General features: G+C 35.1%; 1 protein-coding gene across 2 annotated transcripts; it reads right to left on the bottom strand.

Moving 5' to 3' along the window:
• Positions 1–3,368: 3,368 nt before the first annotated feature.
• On the bottom strand, positions 3,369–13,546 carry LOC123549197 (uncharacterized). 2 transcript variants are annotated; one of them, XM_045337080.2, is made up of 6 exons: positions 13,302–13,546; positions 12,329–12,430; positions 7,104–8,063; positions 5,839–6,046; positions 4,645–5,036; positions 3,369–4,443 (listed from the first exon to the last, which is right to left on the bottom strand). In XM_045337080.2, the coding sequence occupies exons 3-6, from the start codon at positions 8,019–8,021 to the stop codon at positions 4,210–4,212; spliced, it is 1,752 nt and encodes a 583-aa protein (XP_045193015.2). In that variant the 5' UTR covers positions 8,022–8,063; positions 12,329–12,430; positions 13,302–13,546; the 3' UTR covers positions 3,369–4,209. The 2 variants fall into 2 exon arrangements, with proteins under 2 accessions (XP_045193015.2, XP_045193014.2); XM_045337079.2 differs by lacking the exon at positions 13,302–13,546 and having other exon boundaries at positions 12,329–12,484.
• Positions 13,547–21,404: the final 7,858 nt, after the last annotated feature.

The raw sequence follows: 21,404 nt of genomic DNA, 5'->3' as shown, positions 1-21,404 counted from the left end.
CTCTGGCTGAACTCTGGCTACTCTGGCTAAACTCTGGCTGAACTCTGGCTAAACTCTGGCCACTCTGGCTACTCTGGCTGCTCTGGCTAATTTCACGCACGTCGTTCTTGCCTACATTGTTTGTTGATGTGACTATCTATAAAATGAATAATTCTACTGATACACTTTGTGACGATATCTTAAATGCACCATGTTCCTTCGCTTTTGAATACTGGTGTTTAAGAATGATAATAACTTGCAACTAGCGTGTTATTTGGAAATACTCTGATTCTGTTAAGTCTCATAAAATATCAAAAACAATTTCAAGGGTTTATGTTCAAACTAATCGGAAACTTGGCAGCAGCTGACCTGCTTTTGTCTGTTGGACTTTCCATTCAACTGGCCGACTATGCAGGTATAATATACGTACAAACCAGTAAAATTCTTTGTGCCGTTAAGGTATTTTGTGTCTCGGCATCAGTGGTTTGTTCTTCAAAAATAATAATATTAATGTCACTTGACAGATTCTTTGCAATTGTATTTCCATTAAAACATTTGTTAAAATCTTCACAAAACCTTAGCAGAATAACTATTCTTGTTTGTACTTGGACATTATCTTTAGGGTTGAGTTGCATTTCGGCTATATTAACAGCATTTTCCACTGACAATGAAACTGACTTTAACTGCAGATATGAAGATTTGGTACCACGTGATTATTCGGTCGTTACGTCATCAGTAATTCTCGTGCAGTTTCTTATCAATCTTACATTAGGTATTATTGTTATATTGAAATTGAAGACCAGTAGCATGTCAAGACGTAAATATAAAAGCAGTCTTATCAGGTGTGGAATACTGATAAGGGTTTACTGTATGTATGCTGTGTGTTGGTCTCCTTACATTATTACGACGTTTCTAACAGAAACTGCGACCGATGAAAAGCAAGAGCAAAGATTTGTTTGTATACGCAGTTATTCCATTATCTTTGGATGTCTTCATTCCGGAACAAACTGGATTATCAACGGAATAACTAATGCTAAGTTCAGAAACGCGTTCATAAACATCCTAAAGTGCCGAGGAGAAACAAGTACAGTTACAAATTCCACTGCAACGCCAGGAAACATAGCAGAAAATAATTGAAAATGACAGGACATACCCTATCATGTAGATAAACTTTACTTTTTCAATTCAAAATCAATTAAAATATGAATAGATTACGACTAGTTATGTTCGGATCAGTGCAAGAAGAAAATATATGAGATAACTGATATTATGCTGTATGAAAGTAATCAAATATTCCAGTGTAAGCTGTAATTTTAAATCATTATTAAACGCAACAAATATTATATCATATAATTAACATTAACAGTGTGATAATTACAGAGAAAATTGCCTGCAAAGAAAATTAAAAGAAATATTATCAAATATTTACGAAAAGATGTATTTCATTATACTATTGAACCGATAATAAATCTTAGCTGAAAAATAACCTGTAGTGTTAGAGTTTGTGTTGTTGATCGTTTTGGTCTATTAAATAATAACTATTCTAGTTGTTAATATAAGTTAGTTATTGTTCGAGAAATAAAACAACACCATCTGCTTATTGTGGCTAGTGATTTTGCCCTAGCGACCATTGCAGACCAAGATCAACCTGCACGTCCGTGCCTGCTGATCACGGCCTGCAATGTTTCCTGTTCAGTCTGTATTTTCAGTGAGTACTACCCAAATTGAGTGATAGCCCAGTCCATTTTAGAAATTTAGCAGGGTAAGGGTTAATATAACAAAATGTCTAACTTCCCAACTTGCTACGCACCTAAGATGCAATGTGTGTCTACTCAAATGTTAAACAAGTCCTTTCATACTATGGCTTTGTCAGGATTTGACACGGATGACAATATATTACATTTTGGAAATTTTCAAGAAACTGTAATTTTACCGCAAAATCGGGTTTAGAACAAATTTCAAGATATTTTTGTATGTAAAACTGATCGAAAATTTATATCAAAAGCAAACATTTTCAAAACAGGCGATGGCCTTATTTACCTAGTCACTCACGCATGCACCTTTTCTCTCAAGTTATGCATTTATACTCATAAGACTGTCTTGGGATTTTCCTTTTGCTTAGAAACGTATCAAAGTTATCTCTGAGTAGCTCTTTCTAAGCTCTTTCAAACGACATCAGTTACATTGAAATGAACGTTTACACTGGTGAGCAGCATTACGTTTAATATAGCGAATTATCTCCTGGATACGTTTTCGGGATATAAAAAAGACAGGTGTATTATATAGGCATTGATATTCAATTTGTCATTTATGATATTTAAACCACTAAGGATTTCCACGAATGTGTTATTGTTATATAAAATAAATGAATGTTTGACTTCTCTATATCCTTATTTACGGACGGATGTAAAATAAAATGACAAAAAGATACCTGAGGTATTTGAGGTATTTGAGGCTAGAGAAAATTGAAACGGCTATCGAGCGATCTGGATTCAACTCAAACTTACGAAACAGCTAAAAGGTTATTAGACACCCTTTAAAACCATTATTAAAGTCTTAGGCTTATACTGCCAAATTATTCCTACGTTTTAGATACTAAAAGTATTTCACTTGCAGAATATTTGAGACAGGTCTACCTAGATGTACAATTTGGGTCATTTTGGCGTCAAACTAAATGGCATGAAACCGATATTAATTAATTTGTGCTGGTTTTAATCGTACAAAAACAGTTGTGATGCCATATGATGAAGTGCTAGGTATTTACAATACATGTCATTAGCTCTGCTCTCAGTCGACCTTCTCAAATTTGTGTTTTTATGATTTTTATCGCACATTTTCAACGCCTTTGCGATAAATTTTCAAATAACAGTATCCTGCCTCCATGATTTTTAATCTTTTCTTTCCCATCTGTTTAATGAACGCTGTCCTTAATGCATTCTAACATTCTATTGGTAGTTCTGGCGTGTCTGTGAATTAGGCCTTACTAAAATTTGTTCTCCGTGAAGCCTTGAAATCCTCTAAATTAAAAACGAAAATAATTGTTCGTTTAAATAAAGACATATAGTGTAATTCTATTGTTACAAATGTTGGAAACGGTTCAGTTATTAATTAAAAATATATAGATATATATTAACTATTCTTTGTTCGAAGTTTTCAAAGAATTTCATACGAATTGAATCACGTTAAATTGTATTTCGTTCAATTTAATGAATTTATTGTTAAACTGACGAGTTCGTATGCCCAGTTCGGAAGATCTGCCGGAATAAGAAGAGTTCTTCCCAGCTTCTGTGTCTTCCACCCGATAGTCGGAAATGTTAATCACATGATCAAAACAAGGCTGCAATTCGAGATATAAACTTTATAAACTGAAGAATAAACTCGAACAAATGAAATGTTTAGAATTTCTTTTTCAAATAGCACATTAACAATAAAAATCTCTGAAAAAAATACATTTTTCCGCAGACGTCCATTCGATTGGTATTTTCTTCTAAGCTTTTCTAAAGCTTCTCGGCAGCTATTCTTTTGGTCCCAAACGAACGGGACAGTTGACAAACACGCCTGTAAAGTGACGTTTTCGCAAAAATGTTAAGATACTCATTTGGCAGCTTTCACCAGGACCAAGTTCAGTTTACAATTATTGCAGCGGTAGCATTTGTACATTTTTAAATGAAATTCAGTAACTAGGAAATGCTTGGGTCTTTAGTTCTCTGATTGTCGGAGGTTGATCATGACCTGAATATGACTTAATTCCTATTGATTTTGAGGTCATTAGGTCATGTGACTATAGCCCCTAATGGGTCACAGTGACCTTCAACTTGGAAACTTTTTTTCTGTAGCACAACCTATCATATAATCAGAGAATTAGATAACACTTGTTATCTACGACTCTGATATAACTTTAAAAGGAGCAACACTAGACCTCTCCTAGTTTCATTTTTAAAAGAAGCTTACTTGTTGAATATAATATTGGCAGTTAGAAAGTATAAATAGTATTACTGTAAATTTAAGTTGTTCGAACAATAAAGCATCAACAAATATTTATCAAACTACATCTCGTAAGAAATGCAATTTTGACTGTGGATTTCAGGATCACATTTTCTTGATGAACTTCATGATGACACAACTTAGGCTACACGCATACACATATGTTCTATCTTGCAAACAAATAACCAATTGTATCAGGAGTCAGAACATAAATATCTAAAGATAAAACAAAGTAACAAGTCAGTTTCACTCCCGTTCTAACTGGTTTTTCTTATTATGTAGGTAGTTTGCCAGTTCAGTACATGCAGCAGCATCTTTACTTTTAAGTATATCAACTTTTATATCAAAGTAATCATGTAAATGCCCACTCTTCAGTGTTTCCTCAAGGTCAGCTAATGCATCGATCAAGCATACGTCACGGTTATTGTTGTGCCAGTATTCGGGCGCGGTATATTGCTCACAAAACCATAACAACTGGGTCTACAACAGATAAAGCATTCAAATTTAAGATACATGTATATCAATGTAGATTTCACATTAAACAGATATGGCAGCGAAACACATAAGGAAGTATATCAAAACGTATATGAACACAAAGCCTTGTTGAAACCGCAACAATAAAGATAAAACAAAGTAACTAGCAAATTTCAACTTCTATAATCAGGTCGTAAATTTCCTCACCTTTAAAATGTGTGAAGACAATCCTGGCAATCCGTTTTTTGAGCGAGATTTACAACTTTGCATGTACTTCTTTAACATTTTGTAGACAAATTTTCTGCAGCCGTTACCCTCATCAATTCTAGAGAATAATGCTCGTTCAGCTTTGGAGTACGAAACAGCCCAGAACTCGTCCTTCTTTGGTACAAGATGTGTTCCAGTTTTCTTTACATCACTTATGAGCTTTTCGCTGAAAGCCTGTTTGGTTCCTTTGCGCGGCCACTTTGTTATAGGTATATCACTTGGTAGGGATATTGTAATGTCAACACTGATATGGTGCTGAATAGTAAACGGTTTATGTGGGCGAATGGTCATGGTAATAGCTGGCCCATGTGCATCCCTGCTTAGGTCAACATCTGAAACAAATAAACCATTAATATATGCGAAAATTGAACATGTAAAACCACAGTTTTTGTTTCAATTTTGGTTCTAAATCAATAGGATTAAAATCATCACCGATTAACGCTTTTGATCGGAAGACAGTCTATTTAGGCTCACGTTGACCTATAATAGCCTTGCTTTCTATATTTTGAAAGTGAAAGTAGAAGTGGTAAAGTGTTCTGCAATTAAGAACGATTGGCGTTCGGACAAGTGTGAGAACATTATGACGTCAATAAGGACGTCAGAGTGCTCCATGCTTTTAAGTTAAATATTACTTCGAAGAATGAAATTCATAAAAACGTTTATAAATGTAATTAAATCGCAATGAGAATGTCTGGCGTCTGATAAGTTTATACATAATTTATTTTAGGTCTATTGTGAAGGAAGTTCTACAACTTATATTAATTACTCTCGCCACCTCATTCCTGACGGAATCCATCGCCACGAGGGTATAAGAGAGGAGGCCAATTTCCCTTTTAATGCTGAGCGCCAAACCAGTTAGCTACTGGTACCATTTTTAATGTATTTCGTATGACGCGGCCGGGGATCGAATCCGAAGTGGACGCATTACCACTAGTCTATCGAGGCGGTAACACGCTCAGTCATTCAGACGCTTAGCTATTCAACCACATTAGCATTTAAACTCTGAACCGTTGTAAGCAAGACAATAAACCGCACGAAAACAGTTATTATCTTATTGATAAAGACAAATCACTGAAAACATGAAATAAAACAATTGTAACTATTTACACAGAACAGGGTACTACGAATACCTACATGCCATTTTTCGTTCGTGTTTTGCAGTTTTGATTTTCTGGTAAAGATCATATCTCATCTCCCGTGGAATTAGATCGTTCCCATATCTAAGATCTCCAGGAATTTTGTCGACATTAACCGATGCTACAACATAGCCATCCGGAACCTTTACACTTTTTTTGGTTTGACCAATCTCACACTTAACATTCATGTTTGTTGCATGTTCAGTCTGGAATTAGTTTAAATGCAATGTGTAAGCATTAATATCGTTATATTCATATTGCATAATAACCTTTATGCGAGTCTCATTAATGTACATACACTGTATTTCATGTACATCCTAATGATAGGTTATATATTAAAGATAGATATAGATAATTAAGTATTACATATCTACCTAATTACACCAGCATACTTGGAGGACCGCCCTTTCATGCGATTAATTAAAAAAAAATCTGCAGTGTGAGAAACAATGAAAGTCCCAACAAGGAAGTCAAGTATCTTTTTGAATCGTCATGGATCGACATTGAAGATAAGTCGATAAAATCTTCATAACGCACCTAACAATGTTTAGAAAGACATTTGAGCTAACTAATGCAAACATAAATAAAGAAAATATGCATGTATTGTAAAAGCACCAGCATGACCTAACTTTTAAAAGGAGAAAAACAGACTTGCCAAATTGAACATTTAACTACAGTGTCTATACTGAAGTTAAGATTAGCGATATAACGAAGTACAAAAAACAAACAAACAAAAAAAAAAACAACAACAACACAGCAATGTTATGATAAATACTTATTCTTCGGGATAAAGAGAACAAAATTATATAACATGAAAGTAAGAGCCCTTTGGACCCTATGACGCTCACCTTTTAGACAATACGATGAATTATATGATTTGCATGTGGCAATACTGCCATAAATACTTTTACACTATTTGAAAATATTATTAATAATTTTCATTAGAAATAATAAGTACTCGTATAAATCAGTGGAGCCGGGTTACGAAGCAATAGCCCGATACGAGCGTTTCGACCGCATCCGGCTCCGATCTTATGGCTATGGATTATATTGTGATGTAGCCTAGACTTGTTCCATGTCTGAAACAGGCTGACAAAGTTCTTCCATGAAACTATAAATTATATAGGCAGGTAGATGGATAGAGGGAACGAACTGGGAGTCATGTGCATGTGCTAACACTATACGAGAACGAAATGGTTGAGCAGACATTACCGATTGTCATTACGGACCCATAATCTTAAGGTTTTAAAATGTCAGACTTACCTGTGCGTATGCGTAGTTTACCGTTCCGCCACTTCTGATCTTAACATCTTTGTGTCCTAATTTCAAACAGATATTTGTGTCAAATTCATCTGGTTTGCCAATTTTTGTGTTTACAGGAAAACTTCCGGCTTTCACATGGTTCGGGCAGTAGATATCACCTCCTCTTTGCCCCTGCACGTGGGACATAATCTCGAAGAGTGTGTCATTTACAATTTGAATGGATGCCTTCTTCTCAACTTTATCGATATCTACTTTCTTGGCATAATACTCGTCAATTTCTTTCTTCCTTTTATTTCGCAGCAATTCAGCTTTCTCTTGTTTTGTGAGCACATCTTGTCTTGCGTTACCTTTTGCCGTATTGTGGCCATGGTTTCTTGCTTGGGGTGTATTTTGTACTTGTCCATTATTTTGATGTTTGTCATTACAATGTTGATCAAGTTGAAATTTTGTAGAGAAACCTTTAATGCACTTTGGGCATTTGTATTCGTCGTTATAAGATTTCTTTTTCTTAGATATGGAATGAGAAAGACTTCCGTCTTCCTTAGCGTGGTGTTTGTCGTTCCTGTGTTGCAATAATGCGCCGGCGGACGAAAAATGGCTCAAGCATATGGAACAAGTATAACTTCCGACACCTGGTTTGGATGGCCTTGCTGGAAAGCTTGCACTACCACTGCTAAGTCGTTTTATTCCGTGTTTATCTTTTTTGTGTTGTGAAAGTTGGACTTGCGTTTGTAAACTTTTACTGCATGAATTACAAGTATATTTTCTTAGACTTGCTGCCTGTAATGTTGCAGCACTGCTCGGAATGTGACAAGTACCCTTTTGATGATGTGTCTTTTTCGCTCTCGTAGATGCAGAAACGGCATTTTTACTTGCAGACTTTTTTGTTTGTTGTAATTTTGTGTTACGACTTGCCATTATCTGTCAAAAATACTTTCGCAAAATCAGTAGACTTTGTTCCTAAAATACAGGAGAAATAGACATTTGCGAATTAAGTCTACGTGGACTGTTGACACCTAAGACGATAGATTTTTCAAGGGGACCCCCATAACTCTGATTTGAATTTTGACGAAATTATGTCTTTTAATTGAATTTCAGTGAAAATTTTTATAGGTCAACTATCAAAGCTGTTGACTTGAAATAAATTACTTATTTTACTCAAGCTTCACCAGGAAAAAATCCCATAACTAATTTGAATTTTGATAGATTTGCCCTTTAATTAGATTTTTTGTTTTAAAGTTTTGATAAAGTCAAATATCTCTGTTACTATCAAAGCTATAGACTTGAAACTTAAAATAGTAATTTACTATCGAAATCCACACCAGGAAAAACAATCCCCATAACTCTGTTTGGATTTTTACTGCATTATGCCCCCTTTTTACTTAGATTTTTTGTTAAAAGTTTTGATAGAGTAAAATATCTCTATTACTATTAAAACTTTTGGCTTGAAACTCAGAATACTTATTTACTATCAAAGCCTACAAGCGGAGAAACAATCCCGATTACTCTGATTTGATTTTTGACAGAGTAATGTCCCGTTTTAACTTGGATTTTTTTACCGGCAAAGTTCTAATTCAGAGTCAAGCACTGAGAAAAGTCGAGCGCGCTGTGTTACGGACAGCTCTTGTTCCGTTTTTCTGTCCATCAGAGAGAAGTTATGCTACACATATCGCCAAAAGCGAGCCATGCGCTCTGCACGTCGACATAATGTGGTGACCATTTTTGCCATGTTGTTTTAAAATCCTTCAAGCAGTTCAAGAGTTACACATCGCACTCGAATCAAAGTTATATGACCTCTGACCCCTAAGTGTGACATTTACCTTGTAGCTAGCCATCCAAAGCATGCGCTCTGCACGTCGTCTCGATGTGGTGGACATTGTGCAATGTTACTTTAAAATCCCTCAAACAGATCAAGAGTTACAGAGCGGACACGAAACAAAGTCATATGACCTTGACACCTAAGTGTGACCTTGACCTTAAAGCGAGCCACCTGATACAGGCGCTCTGCACGTTGTCTTGATGTGGAGAACATTTGTCAAGTTTGTTTAAAATCCTTAAAGGGGTTCACGATTTACAGAGCGGAGTCGACACGAAATTGCTAACGGACAGACGGACAGACAGACAGACAGATGAACAACTTTTGTATCCCAAAATACGTCCCCTCAAATACTTTTTGCGATATGTATAACAAATCATTTCTCTGGTGAACAGACGGATGGAAAGACAAATCCAAATCTTATCCTGTTCGGTGACATAATAAGCCAGACCTTACCATCATTATAGAAATGTTTCATACCGAACATAAATTAAAATTATCATGTCGAGACGGTCCCCTTGAAAAATCGATGGTCTTAGGTGTTCACAGTCCACGTAGACTTAATTCGCAAATGTCTAATACTGTGTATTCAGTAAAACAAATTCACGTCTAGAATAAAATATGAATGTACATAAATGTAACGTATTCACATCCAGAATAAAATATAATTGTGCATAAATGTAACTTATTCACATACAGAATAAAATATTAATGTGCATAAATGTAACATGAATAAACATAAATGTGCATAAATGTATCATATTCACATCTTAAATAAAATATAAAAGAGCCGCACCATGAGAAATCCAACATTTTCGGGGGTGTTTTAGCAAGAGAAAAAAACGCATAACAGAGAGATTCTCGCGTTCACGTGCTTTTATAACACATTTTTACATATGCGCGTTCCGTGGTAAAGCGTAAACGTATTACGGCTCCAAAACGGATAATTCAAAAAGAATTGACGTCAACGTGAAACAACAGCTTAAATTTTACCGCTCATTTCATGGAAATTAAATGGCGTTGAGAGACAATATATTCACTTACCTGATTTTTTCTCGTTTTATGCTAGAATGGCGTTTGCGAATGTTCTTTTTGTGTTATAACATCTTCAGAATCCCTCGGGATTCTGCAGATGTTATAACACGAAAAAACATGCAATATCTCTACATTATTTAATGAACTGAAATGGTTGTCATTTAGAAACAGGTGCCATTATTACGCGGCGGTCTTGGTGTGTAAAGCTTAGAAAAACCTACCACCCAGTTATATAAAAGATTTATTCAATTTTTCCAGTAATAACGCATATAGCCTTAGATCGATCTCAAATAACAATTAAGTTACACCTAAACAACGGAGAAGTAACATAAAGCTTCTTTTTCAAATATATCCGCACATAATTAGAATATCACTCCTACAAATATTTGTTCTCTAAACTCATTTAAAAAGTCTCTTAAAACTTATCTGTTACATGAATGTATACGTACCAACTAGTGGTTTTAGGTTATATGACTTCTTTGACTTTAAAACTTACTTCGTTTCATGTATAATGTTTAAGTATGAAAGCGATTTTAGAATATGTTTTCTGGGTGATTGTTGTATAATTAAACGTTCGCCCTTCTTTTTAAAAAAAATGTTATAGAAGGTCCTGTTTGAATTGAACTAAGAGGATGTAAATGTACGGGAGACATTTTGCAGCCGCCACACGGCACTTAAAGATTGCTATTGTGCTAGTAAATAAAATTTGCACAAACATCCTTTGGAAGCATAGAACGCAACCAAGAAGTATAATAGCAGACTCGGTTTGACAGAGTCTGTTCATGAGAAGTAATGAAATGTGCAACACCTCTCATGCCCCCTAGCACCGACTTAAGCGAAACTCTATTACATTTAATGGACTCAATGATCCCAAAGGACCAGAAAGTATAACAACACTGAATCAAAGTATGGGGATACTTTTTACAGGCGCCACACGGCACAGCGTTAGGCGACTAACAAGTGCAAAAGGGGCACCAATGCTAAGTTAAGATGCTAAAGGAGATAACAGATAATAATAGGTATATCTTTGTCATAAGGCAGAAAAGAGTTATAGGACCTGTGCAGTGCATTTCATAGCATCACAATGAACATACCAGTGTGTTAAATTCAAAGGCCTAGATCAACTACTATACAAGTGCCCCCCCCCCCCACCAACCCTCACCCCCCCCCCCCCCCCCCCCAAATCCAATAAAAAAACTCCCATCTTATCTGCTGCTTATCAGCGGTTACGTAACAGTAGCTAATTAGAGGGCAATTAGCACAGCAGGGTCTCAACTAGACCATGAAGATGTGTGCAGTGGAATTGAAAGAAATTAAATTCCTTCAGTGAATTTGGAATAATAATTATAATTATTATCATTTTTAATCATTATTATTATTATTATTACTATTATTATTATTATTATTATTATTAAATAAAATTATTATTATTATTATTTATATAACAAATAAAATAATAACAAATATAGTAATAATATTGAAATTAATAATGATAATAAAACACAGGTATAGTGAAAACTCAATTTGTTCTTTGTGTTGACAAACAATATTTTCCAAAATCAATAATTATTATGAAAAAGGTCATATTGATGAAGGTGATCCTTCCATTATACTCATATAGAATACTTATAAAAAGAATGGAAAATGATTTTCTCTTATTCATGCAATCACCATTATTTGAATATAATATTACTGCGTAAAATCAAAATATTGTGTTCCATCTATACTGAATTTTCAATTTCAGTAAGTTGCCGAAAGTGTACTTTTTTCATGCTTTACTTCATAACAATGAAATGCACATTCAGTTTTCAATCTTAGACAAATGTTATTTACAGTATTCTGCAACCATTAAACAAAACATTTAGATGAGTGAAAGTCACTTTTTATCTGAAATATCAGACGTCTCCACACAGAATTTGAAAAAAAAACTTGCTTTTTTCCTAAAATAAAGTTTCTTATTATTTAATTAACAAATATTTTTCTCTACATAAAAATGCAAAATAAATAGGTATAACTTTAAAAGTTAACAATATTTATGTTTACCCTTCTCGCTAATTTATACACTTGTAAGGTAGACTGACTCTCAAATAAACAATGACCCTTGTTTATTGGAACCATACTGTGATAGTCATTAGCCCCCAACTGTGCTGGTAAAGACAGAAATCCCTTGGCCCACTGCTAAGATCTATGCCTTTAAATTCAATCAATACCCACAAACGGTTACTGAGATACCAGCTTACGTACAAAAACTAAACCTGAAAAACGATAAAAATATAGTAGTCAAATACGTAAGTTGAATGGCTGATTTTCACAACGAAAAGAAAAAGATTGAAAAAGCAATCCATTCCCACGAATCTAAAATTCAAAAGTTTACCTTTGTCTCTTTTTTCATACGTGGGTGGCTGCCTGGTGTATTTCGTTTACTTCCGTTTATAACTATTTTAAGTAATCCAACGAAAGTTTAAAACCTTACCACCTGAAATATGAAGTAAAGTAAAATGATACAGTTGCATTATATATCATGTGTCATTTAGGTTTTACCCAGTATTGGCATGTGACGTGCGTCGATATCCACCGTGATCAACCTGTTGTGTCGTTTTCGGGAAGAAGCATTGGGTGTGCCGGTTAATCATTTTAAAGCAGTAAACTGTTTTCAAATCCCAGTATTTTATTTTTATTATATCAAAGCATTTCAGTATTTGATCTTGATTCTTGCTTTGTTTATTGTTCTTTCAATAATGTTTGCCGGTAAAATATTCGGAATTATGCGTGATAAAAAGGTTCAGGTTGACAGATTAACTTGAAATGCAAAAGACATTTTGGCAAACAGAAGGGAATAATTGTTTCCCTTGATTCTAAGAGTCTGACTATAGTCTTTTATGTGATAGATATTTCAACAACAACTCGTATGTAAGTTTGTACATAGTATTTTGCCACAACAACGTTTCGGCTAATGTCTTTTTATGTCTTTTATAAATTACAGAATATTAGAAGATCTAATGTTTTCTAAAACAACGCGATTTCTTTTATTTGCTATGTAACATTTTCTATATAAAAGACTTCACATATGGAAGATTTCTTACCGGGAACGAAATATAACCTAAATCGGCCTTTTAAATTATCACAATTCAGTGTTTAATAGTTTTCACCGACTGACTGATCACTGTGTTATCAGTACCCTTGACATTGAATAAAACGAGATAACTGACTGATATAAATACAAACAGAACAACATGTAGACAAAAAAAGATGGGCGGTGTATTTCAGATCAATAAAACACGACGTTATGTGTATGCTTCTATGATGAACAAAAAGACTGTCAGCATAGAGGAAGCAACTTTATTTACCTAAACATCTGAGCTACGTTCACCAATGAATACATCTTCAAAATTAATTGTATATCAACTCTTCATTGTCCTTTCAGATGTAACGGCACTTTATATGGAGTTCAAACTGGTCAACTTATTATACGATATAACTAGGTGTGTGTCCACAGGTCAACTGGTCACTGATGCTCCCCCTCCCCCACTTCCTGTCACTGTACATGGTTTCATAACTCTACAGATAACTGCAATATAAACTTTTAAGGACTTCATGTGTTATTTTTAACTAAGTCAATGACCATGACACTGGTCTGGCCGAGTGAAATCTCTAACAGAACACATGCTAAATCATAGCAATCCTCTAATGTTTTATGACTCTAGGTCAAATACCTTTTGAGATACATGTGACACAAACTTTTATGCCCTTGAATGAATATTTGACTAAGTCAAGGGCCACAACTTTGGTCTTGCAGAATGAAATCCAAATCAAAATTCGTGTGCACAAATTCACTTGCTAAATACATAGTTTCATGACTCTTGGCCAAATTCTTTTTAAGATTACTGAAACACAAAGACAAACTTTTGAAAACTTAATAGGGCTAGAGCTGGAAGGTGAAACCCTCCCCCCCTCTAGGGATTTTTGTAAGCCCCATTATTTTTGAAGCCCCTTGTATATAGATCATATTTCTGAATTCTGCCATCTGGCAAGCGGGTTCTGTATGAGTTACAGCCTGTTATTTACGTTACCTTAACAATTATTTAATAAATGATAAAACTGAAATGTGGTGATTTATATGGTAGAAACAACTAAAACCATTAGAAAGTGGGTTTAGATATATGCAGAATATGCTGTTGTCAATGTTCCCGCTTTGTTTTGTTCTCTAAATCGATCAATTCATTTTGTAATTTACGTTACCATTATGTTTTTTAAAAAAAACTCATAAATTAATTCAATAGGTTTAATTGTCAGAAAATATCAGATATGTCTAAAGTTTAGTATTTTCAGATGCATATTACATTAGTATTTAAGAATTTATCGTTCAACAGTTTAAAGAACGAGTATGTTACCATTATTATATACGTTACTAAAATTCACGATATAATATATTCATTTCTCAGTCATTAGATTGTTTATGTAATCCTTGTAATGATGTTCAAACTTAGATAATGCTAGTATCTTATCAAGTTCAAACTAGTTTGATATAGAAATGCATATAGCTCAGCACTGACATTGTAACCTACGTTACGATACGTTACTGAATGTGTATTTTAGTAACTGAAAAATATACACAACCGCTTATCTGTTTAACCAAACAAATTCACATAAATCAAAATTGAGAAACAATATGGTTGCGGGGTTCAGTCACCTAAGTTGTCATAATCACTGTCTGCTTCGTATATGGTGTCAATTGTATTGGTCATCTCTATTTCTTCATAGTCATCATAAGAGTCACCAGTCACATGTGCTGATGTGTCACAAATAATTTCAGCTAGTTCTTGAAATACTATATTATCGGAATACTAGTCATATTTCATCAAACTTTCTGATCCAAATTACTATCCACTTTCATCTACTTTTGGTAGAATTGGGTAAATTGATAGTTCACACGTGTTATGTGCATTTTAAATGACAATTGGCACAGTGGAAATAGACTCATGTCCACACTATTATATGTACTCGGGACATTTCCAGCACGTACTTGATACTTTGCGAGAAACATGTCATATATAAGTTTGTTGATGTTATTGTATTCTTTAATTCAAAGATTGCACAGACAATATTTTCGATGCCATTAAATAGGACATCAGATCATTGATGTGTATGAACTACTTCTGCTAATGTTGCAACATACACCTGGTTTTTCTTTACTAATTTGAGCGGTGTTAATTTCCCTGGGCAAACAAAAGCACTGGTTGTGTCAACCTGTCAGACAGTGTATTGCAGGCAAAATTGAGCAGATTCTTTCTCCTTTGTTTATAAAGATGTTGTGAGCATTTAAATGGCATGTCTTACTGCCTAATCCAGTGTAAAATAAAACAGTATTTCGTGTTTTTGAAGATATCACCAACAACAAAAACACGTCTTTATCTGGGGATCTAACTTTGACTTTCGCCTTTTGTGTAGTGCTAGTAGTACTGATAACTATGCAATGAATATTATTCTTGTGTCTGTTACTGCCTTTGTATAGAAACAGTGGTATAAAAAGGTCGAGCTTGAACTTTTTTTCCATCTTCACTTGTGAGTTACTAACACTTTTCACCATTGACAAAATACAGGTTGTAGTCTCTTCATCTTTGGTGCATAGGAATAACATTTTCATTGTTCGAAAATTAGATTGATTAACTGTGTTTTGTTTTCACTATTTGACATGAATTCTTTTCAGTCACGTGGTACTTTTGTTTTTACTCCTGACAAGTAAGAACTTTGGAGAAGATCCACGTCTTCCACACTGATATGATTTGATCGAAGGATGACTGTAAGTGTCAGTTGCAAAATCCACACATGCTATCTTAGGTCCTTGACTGAACACAGCTTCGGCTACGTCTTGAATGTTGTAGGGATGGTTACTAAGCTTTGCAGCAGGGCGTTACTGACAATCAACAAAACAATGTCATCTGTTTTGGAAGGCTGCAGCCTCTACATAGTAAAGTAGTTGTGACTTGTATGTTTCCATTGGCATTCCAGTTACAGAAGCTGTAATGGTCAGGTAACAGGTCCTAGAGGAAAAGAAAGTGTCAATTCTAGATCAGTGTTGTGCCGAACAGTCAAAAGTGCCAACTGTTCATACATGTTACGTTCTGCTCTCATCTGTAGTATTTTGTTTTGAGAATTGATTACTTTCCTCTTAACTTCAGCTGTGGTAAATGTTTTAAGTTTTCTTCTCTTAATGGGGTCTTGAAAAGGAACTGATTTTTCAATCAATCTTCTTTTGATAACCCATCCATTGTTAGTTTCAGTAACGAGCAACTTCTGCTTTCGCAGGAATACCAGACACATAGAGAATTTCATCTTTGTTTCTTTTTTCAGCCTGGAATGGGTTCGTTAATGATTCTATACTATCATAAACCTCTTAACTTCTTCTTCACTTATGCCTGTCTGAGCAGGTTATACTTCTTTGTGGAGGGACATGTCTTCTCTATTTATGTTTGCAATCGGAAGTGTTTCTTAAGCATACCTGGCTCTGTAATGACAGATCATGCACCAGTGGAAATATGCAGCATAGTTTCTACTGAAACCAAGTATGGCAACCTCAGAATTTGCTTGTGTTTTAATTGTCTGCTCTGTAGTAATATTTACAGCATTTCTCAATACCGGTACAGAGGACCTAGATGCACTAAAATAATTACTTCGGAATAGCTCTTCTGCAGCTACAAAACCAAAATTGAGCACTTTTGCCATTTTCACCCTTTCTGATTTCTGATTTGAACTGCCCATGTCTGTTGAAATACACTTCAGGAGAGTTTTTATTTCAAACACTTTTTCTTTGCATGGACTTTCAGTCCGTTTCTGTAATACTAGTGCCTTCTGAAATGCTTTCCTTGCCAGGTTCTGTCTCTTCAAACTTGCATAGAAGCAAACGCTCAAGAGCTTCTATTACAGTTTTGTGTACATTTAGGGTATGGTTGTAGCATTTACCTGGTAATACTTTATCAAGTGAACCACTAGAACAAATTCCTGATTCTATTTCAAGTTCTGCAAGACCATTGTCCTTCATTAATTTTCCTACAGGCCCAAATATAGAGCAGATTGTGTGAAGACACCCATTCTAACAATTATGTTACCAAGTCCATCTCCAGACTGCAGAACCAAAGAATATGCCTTCTTAGCAACAGCCGAGTCACATATCACAATAGTTTATTTCTGGCCAACTTCATTACTTGCATCTACTGACGTTTTTAGCATATGCTGGAGTGTAGCATTATCATTGATTGAATAATTCGAAGGTGCCATATATATGAAGCCAGTTTGAACACTCACTCTCTGGAAATCATTTCACACATTTGTAATTTATTTATTTATTTATTTATTTATTTCATTTAATATTCCAATCAATAAAATCGGTTTCATTTCACATGAAAAATTCACATGAAAAATGACTTTTTGTTAGTCTTGATTGCAAATTCAGTTTGACAAAAAAAAACTTTATATAATTTGTGTAATTAGTAATTTTCGTTACATAGATTTTTAATTTGTGATATATTTATATGTTTTAAAATATATAATACATATTTGTGGAATTTGTACATGTTAGATATCTGTTTAAACAAAATATTTTACCATATCCCAAATATTTTTATACTTTTAAAAAAAAATCATTACAAATTTGAAACTCATATTGTCAACATCATATTATTTTATCTTCTTTACTATACATTACCGCTTATTTTTTCGTAATAATTATAAATAGTTTACAAGCGATATAATTATGTCAAACTCTTATCTGTTATAACCACGACGTCTTTAACACTTTTGACATAGACACTTCAAATAAAATATAAAATCACATAGGTATATTTTCTATTTTTCGTTACAATTTTTGGTAACGTACATTTGATAACGTAAAGCACATGCCTATCAGTGTCAATTTTACCTGCAAAACATAAATCTGTATATTCTTTCTTTATATATTGACATGTTGTGTAGCTAGTGAATCATTTATGGCTAACTGTAATGCCAGTCAGTATTTTCAATATAATTATTAATGGTAACGTATAAAGTAGGCTGTAACGTAAAAAGAACCCGACTGCCAGATGGCAGAATTGCTGGAATGATAGCTCATATTATATGCTTTAAGAAAATCATAGCGTAGAAATATCCCTAGAGGGGGGGATGGGGGGTTATTGTCAGCTCAAGGTCTATAATGTAAATTCTATATTTTTCATTAAGTCAAGGACCATTACTCTAGTCTTGCTAAGTAAAATCCCAAACGAAAAGTCGCAGAACTTTGCATGATGTATAACAACCCTGTAATGTTTTACGATTCTAATTCAAATCTTTTTTGAGATACAGGAACACACACTTTTATGTCCTTTCATGCCCTTTTATGCATATATTTGACTAAGTTAAGGGTCATAACTCTGGTCTGGCTGAGTGAAATATTAAATAAAACCCAGATGCACAGCTATACATGCTGAATAGTTACTTTAACATTTCATAATACTAGTACTGGATGACACTCCTGTGAGGTTTGATGACTCTGTGTAAAATATTTTTTGTGATATGCACGAACAAAATTTGGAAAGAACTGACAAACGAAAGCACGGTCTGACGTCCGCACGAAGCTTGTTTGAGATTAATCGGACTGTCGGATTTCAACGAAACGTCACAGGAGTGACTGTTATGAAACCTTGTTTGCTTGTTTCACCGACACATATCCCGCTTGGATGATGTTTCGCGGAGTTATAGAGGTCACCCTTTAATTAATGACAATCGTATATGGTATATGGTACACCGTCTGTGTACAGACTTCAAATTTAGTTTATCTCTTCAAAGTATTCGCCCTTCCGCAGTGGAGAAAGTCTCCCCTTGATATGGTCTTAAGTAACTGAAAAATACCACTCCCAAGTGCTTTATTCGATAAATATTTGCGCCCGGCCAGCATCGGTGGGAAGTGAGCAATTAGCAGTTACGGCAGCTAACGGTTAGAACTGCTGGCAGTTACAGCAGTTAACTGCTACAACTGCTGGCAGTTAACAGCAATTAACTGCTACAACTGCCAGCAGTTATAACAGTTAATACAATGCCTCAACAAGGGATATTAATCACAAAGAATTCCTTGTAATTGCATCCCCTTATAATTATCTTTTTCACTAAAACGAAAGTAGGGAATTCCAATTTGTAAAGTAGCATAGAAAATTTATTGTGGCCCAAAAAACGTTTCGAATTGTGTCCCGGGCACAAAATTTATATATAAGGCGTATATGCATTTTACATGCATTAATATTCAAGTAGTTATTTAACATAATAAAAGAACAAAGGAGACGTAAAAAGAATAAAGAAAATGTATGAGAAAGAACCCAATGAGTGGGGTATGTGCGTCAATGTTGGGCCTGAATGGAAAATAGCGAGTTTTGGTGTCGGAGCCCAGTCCCGCAACAGTAGAAGAAACTGGGGTGGCACCGGGTGGCGTTGTATAGAGGGTGGACGCCCACCAAGCCCGGGTGGTGGCCATCCTGGGAAGGGTCTGGTTTCCGAGCAAGGGTGGACTTGTGTGTTTGGTCAGGAACGCTAGAAAACGCCATTTTGTCTCCAGCAGTAGTTTGCCTGGCCGTAACCGTAGAAGAAACTGGGGTCCCACCGGGTGGTCGTTGTAGAGGGGGTATGTGCATGCGGACACGGCATAGCGGCCGTCCCGTAGAAGGTCTGGATTTTTCGTGAGCGTACGTAAAAGTTGGGCCTGGACGGAAAATAGCGAGGTTTGGTGTCGGAGTCCAGTCCCACAACAATAGAAGAAACTTGAGTGCCACCGAGTGGGCATTGTAGAGAGGGTGGACGCCCACCACGCCCGGGTGGTGGCCATCCTGGGAAGGGTCTGGTTTCCTCTATAGCTGGTATCAAATACGTGTATGCAATTATTTTTAGTTGATATTAATAATGGAATTGATTCTACTGGAATGATCTCCAGTTATTAGTAACCGCTATTTATTTTATGAATTATAATTACTTTCCGACATGTATTACCGAAAGTGCAAAGAAACAAGTGGTATCTAATTAAATCATAACTTTTTCATGTGTATAGGTAACTTGAACATTCAAAATAAAATTGAGACGGAAAAAAGAAAATATTGAAATCTTGCCTTATAAGGTAAAGTCGAGTCAATCTGAATTGATTTGGTAGAAAACGGCAGTTGCAATTGCACTGAAAACATCCGATGAAACTCAACAATTGCACCTTTTCACTCTTTGAAGAGTACTTACTGTTTCTGTTCTTTTTTTTAAATTGAATGTACAACATAAAGATGGCGCAATGTAGCCTTCATATGGGAGATTATAATTTATATATTCCTATGTAGTAGTGAAAATATTGTGTGTAAATTGTTTACAGGTCAAAATTAACAATAAAAAACTGCAATAAAATATCAAGCTCTTTTTAAAAGAAATCTGGACAGAAATTATGTCGCTGTAACTTATTTTTAAGATCGAGTGAGCAAAAATGGGAAACAAATATTATAAAATGCAAGCAAATTATAAGGGATGTGTATGTGGGGCGGAAAGTTAGCAGGCTTCACCAACTTAATTCAAGTAATGCCGTTTAAATACTGCATGCTTCCATTGATACTGGGAGGGAAAAACACATAAGTCACTGTAGCCAGAGATTAAAACAGGCTTGAAATGCCATTTTCGTTCCTGCGTTGAGTCGTATACGGATGCGTTTTGTGAAAGCTGAAAAACATTAACTAGTGACACATATCTTAAGTCACAGTAGTATGAATTACTAAGGCTTTTAATATCGTACTAGGTCCTCATTTACGTTGAGCCCTATATGGGAAAGTTTTGTGAAAGCTCAAAGCAGTCACCCGGTACCATATATTTTTTTATATGCAACGTATAGAAAACATTTGCTCTGTAAATATATTATTTTACTCCGAATTAATACTGTCACCCTGCCTTGACCAATGCACCGAAGCGGCAATGTAACTCCTCAAATTGTAGATCACAATGTTAACTTCAAAGATATACCTTCAATGACAGCGAGGGACAAACACATAAGTTACTGTAGCCCGGGATCAAAACAAGCTTGTAATGCGATTTTCGTAGACCCGGGGATGGGGTTTGATATTGGTATATCGTAATGTAAGTAAGCCGTTGGTCTTCTAGGACCATCCCGATGTTGATTGCAAAGAAAAATCCCGTATACCTAATTCGGGATAAAACCGTAATTTTCTATGCACACATATATATAATTATGTATAAGAAAGGTCCGTTTTGTCACTATATTTATCTTACAGCTGCGCCCAAATTCAACGTGTCATTTCAAAAGTCTTAAAAAGTCTCCCCGTACGTGGATTCAGTGTTGTTATATTTTCTGGTCCTTTGGGATCATGGAGTCCATTCAACATATGTATAATAGAGTTCCGCTTAAGCCGGTGCTTGGGGGCGTGAGAGGTGTTGCACATTTCATTACC

The sequence above is a fragment of the Mercenaria mercenaria genome, chromosome 6 (genome assembly GCF_021730395.1).
Source record: "Mercenaria mercenaria strain notata chromosome 6, MADL_Memer_1, whole genome shotgun sequence".
Classification (NCBI taxonomy): domain Eukaryota; kingdom Metazoa; phylum Mollusca; class Bivalvia; order Venerida; family Veneridae; genus Mercenaria; species Mercenaria mercenaria.
The sequence above is the reverse complement of the archived record's forward strand: the minus strand, read 5'-3'. Positions and strand labels throughout refer to the sequence as shown.

Excerpts from the sequence above, each read along its gene's own strand:
- LOC123549197 (XM_045337080.2), bottom strand. The coding sequence starts at position 8,021 with ATGGCAAGTCGTAACACAAAATTACAACAAACAAAAAAGTCTGCAAGT. Across the intron at positions 6,047-7,103 it reads TAAACTACGCATACGCACAG|ACTGAACATGCAACAAACAT; the intron begins GTAAGTCTGACA and ends AACTAATTCCAG. Across the intron at positions 5,037-5,838 it reads ACACGAACGAAAAATGGCAT|ATGTTGACCTAAGCAGGGAT; the intron begins GTAGGTATTCGT and ends TATTTGTTTCAG.